The sequence below is a fragment of the Pygocentrus nattereri genome, chromosome 30 (genome assembly GCF_015220715.1).
Source record: "Pygocentrus nattereri isolate fPygNat1 chromosome 30, fPygNat1.pri, whole genome shotgun sequence".
In the NCBI taxonomy this organism is placed as follows: Eukaryota; Metazoa; Chordata; class Actinopteri; order Characiformes; family Serrasalmidae; genus Pygocentrus; species Pygocentrus nattereri.
The window spans coordinates 18,264,972-18,270,971 of record NC_051240.1 but is presented as its reverse complement, the minus strand read 5'-3'; the positions used below and the strand labels follow the sequence as shown (position 1 = coordinate 18,270,971).

The window sequence follows — 6,000 nt, the reverse complement described above, 5'->3', positions numbered from 1 at the left end:
GCACTACCAGAACTGGAAGTCTCAGAACTGGCTGGTACTGGACTTTGTTTCTCCCGCTGGGCAGCTGTGAGAACAGACAGTGGCTTGGGAGGGTGGAGTCCTTTTAGAATCCTCCTGGTCTTCCTCAGGCAGCTGTTAATGTATGAATCCAGCATGTTTGGGAGGTGGACCCCGGAGATGTGACCCTGGTGATGTTTTGAACGAGTTCCTTTTCTTGGTATCAGCTATACAACCTCCAGAATAAAAACGATGTCTAATAAAGTTGACGTCTCACAGTGGAAGGACGGGCAGAAACACCTACGGATGTTTTCAGACCTGAAGCAGCTTGATTTTCTCCTCTCTCAGAGATGGAAGCTTTAAGTGCTGTTTGTCTGATGGGAGCAGTTGTGGTGTCTACCAGGTCTTATAGGTGGTTGTTAGTTTTTTAACTTTAGTTGTTGGCCTCAATTGTTTTCCTATGGCTTTCTCCTTTCTTATGCAAGCATTAACATATAACATATATATATATGAAGAGAGAGAAAGGTGGTGCAGGTGCTTATGTGCATGGGCGTGTGTGGCCGTGTGTGTTTGTGTTGAGTGTAGCAGATGGCTCTGTCTGTCGGTGTGCTGCAAGGAGGGTTTGCAGGGACAGTCATAGAGAGACGCAGCAGGCCAGAGCAGAACAGACTGGCTCTGACTGTGTGGTTATTAAGGCGTTCAGAAGCTCTGTGTGTGTATCTTCTGTGAATGTGCTGTACTTTAATTCAGAAAAACCAGAACACAGAGCAGTTACATTAAAAATGTCATTTTATAGTAAACATTTTCATTAACGGTTTGTATTTGATTTTGTATTTATACATTAGATATACATGAGATATATTTAGATAAATCTCCCCCATGCCCACTTGCTTGCTCACCCTCTAACTCTGTGTTCGTGTTTCTGTGTCTCAGTGATGATCAGCCGGCAGCAGCGGCGGGTGCAGCTGATGCGGATCCGGCAGAAGGAGGAGAGGAGAGAGAGCAGCAGGAAGAAGCGAAGGAAGCAGCAGTCACAGCACTCGCACCACACACACGCAGCCAAAGCCATGCACCCCGAGCCAGCCTACCGCAGAAAACCCAACCCCGTCCGCCGATACGACGGAGACGTCCTCTCTCCGGTGAGGAATACACACACAAAGACAGACGGAATCACACCAGTCACCTCATCTCTCTCTCCCTCTCTGTGCCCCCCTCTCCCTCTCTTTCCTCCTTTCTTTCCCCCTCCCCCTCTTTCTCTAACTCTTATTCTAACTCTCTCTCTCTTTCTCTCTCTCTCTCTCTCTCTCTCTCTCTCTCTCTCTCTCTCTCTCTCTCTCTCTCTCTCTCTCTCTCTCTCTCTCTCTCCCTTTCTCTCTCTTTCTCTCTCTCCCCTCTCTCTATCTCTCTCTCTCTCCCTCTCTTTCTCTCTCGAACTCCGTCTATCTCTGTCCCTACGTCTCTGTTTTCTTCTTTCTTCTATCCATCACTCTCTCTCCCCAGTTCTCTCTAACTCTCCCTACTACTGTCTCTCTCTCTTCTTATCTCTCTTTCCACAATTGGTCTTTAGGTCTTTCTCTCTAAATCTGGATCTCCCTAGTTCTCTTTTTCTCCATTTCTGTCTTACAGGCTGTCTCTCTTACTTTATCTAACTTTCTCTCACTCTCCCTACTTTTTTTTTTCTCTGTCTCTCACTTATCTCTCTAGCTTTCCCTTAGTCTTTCTCTTTTTTCTGTATTGTGCTCTCGCTCTCTCTTTCTCACTCACTCACTCTCTCTTACTTTCTCTCTCCGTAGCTCTGTCTCTATCTGTCTTTCTTTCTCTGTTTCTCACAAATCGACAGCAAGCTTTATTTAATCCAGCTAAGAGGTTTTCACCCCCCCTCTCACTTTCTCATGCCTAATTAGCAGCTCTCATTTCACTGTTACTTCAGCTTTATGTGATCCCGGTTCGTTCCGCTCTGCTGTCTTTGTTTCAGAGCTACATCCAGAGTTTCCGTGACCGGCAGGTGGACGGCAGGTACCCTGGAGACAGACTATCTGGGGCACACACTGCTGTGGACATAGACTATGACTGTGGCTCTACTGTACCCCTGACAGCTGGAGCTGGACCCAACCTTCGAGTGTGACATGTACAGTCACACACACACACACACACACGCGCGCACACACACACACGGAGAAACACCCTCACACTCTCACACATGTTGACACACTCATCTCTCTGTCGTGGTGCTGTTCCTGACTTCAGATTCTACACAGCTCTACACCAACTGCCTCCTTCTTCTCATCCATCAGTGTGTGGTTTGGAGAACCGAGTGGTGCACTACAGGTCTGAGCATGTTACTTAAGGACTGTGGGTGTATTCAAGACACGCAGGCACAGAAACACCCTCGCGGCACATACGCGCACACACACCCACACCCTACCGCTGAGTGTGCGCCTGAGCTGTGGCACCTTGTCCCCCAAAAATATTCTTAGTGCAATGAAGCGAGTGACTATAAAAGAAATAAATCTGGGCCCGATTACATCACATTGTTTCATACATGACGTCAACATGGCAAAGCAGTGTGATAAGAATCCATAAATGTTCGATGTCCGTCCTGCACTATTGCGTTTTTTCTTTTTCTCGTGAGGAAGTCATCTCCTGGTGCTGAAACTTTTTGTCTTTGTAACATTAAAGCTGCCCTTTGCCCTCACATTTCTCGTAAATCTGTGGATCCTACAAGTCGGTGTCTGTACTGTGATTATATCCCAATTCTTGCCCTGGACTGTACCAAATAGCTGTGTATGGTAGGGGAGGGGTTTGCCTTGGGGGGAGGCTCCAGCGGGAGGTTGTCTCAGGAGAATCTGCTCCTTGGCCTTGTTTCAAAGAGGCTGCAGGGGAAAGAGCCATATTACTGCAGACCAACTGGTCCTCTCTGGGACTTGCGATGGCTGGTGGTGATGGGAGGATTAGAGGCAAAGGAATAAAAACAGAAGAACAAGAAGAGCTACTCAGGGACAGCCAGAACAGCATGAACTGTCAAACAATGGACCTGGCAATATGATCCTAGGACCAGCTGGAGGATTTTGGGGGAAAAAAGAAAGTGAAGACTGAAAACGCAGGATTTTTCTTCTCTGGTATCAACAAATCCTCCATGATGGCTCCCTCATTGCTGTGTTTTTTGAAATCGTTTTGCAGTGCCATCTAACGTCTTTGGTGACGCCTTGTAGGTCTACGCTAACGTCTGTGGTGTCCTTAAAAGCGGGCTGGGAAAAGGCTCCGGAGGGTTTGACTGAACTTCACGCAGAAAGAAATCTTCGTCCGTTGGGCCTAAAATAGATCGACGCGACGCTGTCCTTCCCACATTTCAAGTTTTGATAAACACAAAAAGTTCATCTGTATATCCGTTTTTTTTTGTTTTTTTTTTGGAAGGAATATTCCAGCGATTATTACTGTCTGTTGCATCTATTAAAACACGGCCGATTACTGCAGTTATTTTGACTCTGTACTTAATTAAGGAAGTTGCGCACTGAAGCAACTGCCCATCATCTTCTGTTAAGCTGTTTTAACCTCTCCAGGGTGTGTTTTGGTTTGCCCATCTGAATTTACGTGACCAAATCATAAGGCAAATTATTCAGTAACTGCATGAAATAAATGTACATTTTTATTATTTATTTATTTATTTATTTATTTAAAAGCTCTCCTCGGATTAACAGAACATGTTTTATGATCTACACATTTCACTATATGCTCACAATTCACTGCTGAAGCCAGAAATCTCAGACGCTCTTTGTGTTATTGTATAAAAGTGATGTTTCCAGAGCAGATCACTGAAGAGACGCCGTCTGTTTATAGTTTAGAGCCCAGATTTGGGGAAAAACGGGTCGACTTTCAGTAGAAAAACAAACTGAGTTCAGCTTCTTTTATTATAAGGGTTTAAAATGACATCACCGTCTATTAGACTGGAGAGAAGAACTACAGCCTCACACGATGCCCAGCTTCTGAATGGAGCTTATGGAATATGAACGTTATGAAGAACATGACCAAGTGCGGTTTGGAACCACCGGTGGTCCCAAGGAATTGAAGAGGTTAAGTTTGGTTCATTTTAAGTACAGGAAACCGCTTCAAAACTACTGCTCATAGTAATCATCCATACGTTGTAGATGCAACAGACGGAGGCAAATCACTGACGTATCCTTTTAATTCTGCAATACGTCTCAGCCAAGCTGTTACGCTTGTTTGTACATAGCATATGCACATTTAGTATAGCCATCTCCACATTGCCTTTCCTATTTATTTGATTTTGACTTGATTATAATGTGGACTTTTTTTTATTATATGTATTTTTTAATTTATAGGAGCCTGAGCCCTGCTGGGCGAGCTGGGTGGATATGTTTATTTATTTGTTTGGTTGTTTATTTATTTGCTGAGAAATGCTTTATTTACCATGTCCTGTCTGACAGCAGAATTAGGCCACAAAGAACTGGAGGAACAGTTCTCATCAGGCCATAAAACCTATGACAATCTACCATTATTCTTCTTCTTATTATTAAAAAGCATGTGTTTGTATGGGCCTGGATATTATGATAAACAATGTGATTCCAGCATTTGTTTTGTGATGTTTTTTCTGCTTCTATAGTCTTCACGTTTGCACTTAACATCCACAATCTCACACACTTCTGTAATACAGATGTTTGGGCACACCTGGTTAAATGGTGTTGTTTGGTTTACTAAGTGAAAGTACGTTAACAGATACTCCACAGAGAACACACTTCTGTACATATATGGAAACATAAAAATGGGGCCTGTTTTAATGGAAAACTCATTATCATAGAGATTATGTGCTAAAATTGGCTGAAAATGGTCATATTTGCGTTTGTTCCCTGTAGAACTGTGTTAACTTATTTTCATGTCTAAAAGTGTAATTTGAGGGTGTTCATACTTTTGCATATGACCGTGTAAAGGGTGCCTTGGCATAGATTCTAAGGCCCAATCCCATTTCTTATTTGTACCCCTACCCATTCTTTTCAAGTGTCAATTGTTTATTATCGCCCACCCCTAATCCTTCAGTAATACGAAGCTGAAGTCAGATATTCTCCAGCTTCTTGTTAGAATTTTCCCGTTCCACCTTAAATGGTGCAGCAGTTCTGAGGTCTTAAGTGCCAGAATGTAACTGCTGCATCATTTTTTAAGGTTGAACGAGAAATTTAGCTACTGAGACATTAGCATAATACTAGTGACTTTATATGCTTGTTATGAAGACAAAGTCCATAAAGGACCATAATGCATTTAAATGACATTAAACTAAGATAAAACCATGGTTAGTGTAATTTTGTTAACAGAGAAAATTCTCACATCTGTGTGTTTCTTTGGTCACTTGTGCAGCCGTCTTGCTGGTTTTTCACACTGGAGTGGTGTCTTTGAAAAACCTCCGTTTGGAGGGTCCCGTAGCCCTAACACTTCACCCTCCCCCTCTATCTCAACAACAATCGGGACGCCCTAACCCTAGACTTGAACGCGCAAAACAGAGGGCTCAGGGCTAAGTGGTAGGAACAAGGGCTGAAATGGGATTGGGCCTAAAAGTCTGTAGACCACCTCACTGCAGGGGTCAAGCAGAGCTGTACCATTCTCGTAGAAAACGTGCAGAATTAGGTGAAGGATGATCCATCTGACCACGACTTCTTCTCCATGTCTTTGTAACATCCCTCTCTGTGTAATTGTGGACTGACTGATTGAAACGCATTTTCAGCTGTTTAGTCATTTCCTGATTTGTGCAGCTCTGCATGCTTTTGTGGTACTTCACTGCTATTTTCTCTGGTCTTTCTCATAACAGTGGATGACCGGGGGATTTTATTTATATATATATATATATATATATATATATATATATATATATATATATATAAATAATAGGGTCAAAAGTCACAGGACGCAGTTTTATTTCAGAAACGAAAGAGAAAGTGACAAATCCGAATACCCCAGCAAGTAATGGGTGAGGGGGCCTATCTTTTAGGCTATGTC

The 6,000-nt window shown here is 43.3% G+C and overlaps 1 protein-coding gene across 1 annotated transcript in view; it reads left to right on the top strand.

Annotated features, from left to right (window-relative positions):
• Positions 1–3,675, top strand: part of tmem198b (transmembrane protein 198b) — a 43,940-nt gene extending 40,265 nt beyond the window's left edge. Inside the window, exons 4-5 of the mRNA XM_017715199.2 lie at positions 931–1,136; positions 1,973–3,675. Coding sequence (XP_017570688.1) covers positions 931–1,136; positions 1,973–2,122 — 356 coding nt within the window. The 3' untranslated portion in view covers positions 2,123–3,675. The remainder of the gene's footprint in view (positions 1–930; positions 1,137–1,972) is intronic.
• The last annotated feature ends 2,325 nt before the right edge of the window (positions 3,676–6,000 follow it).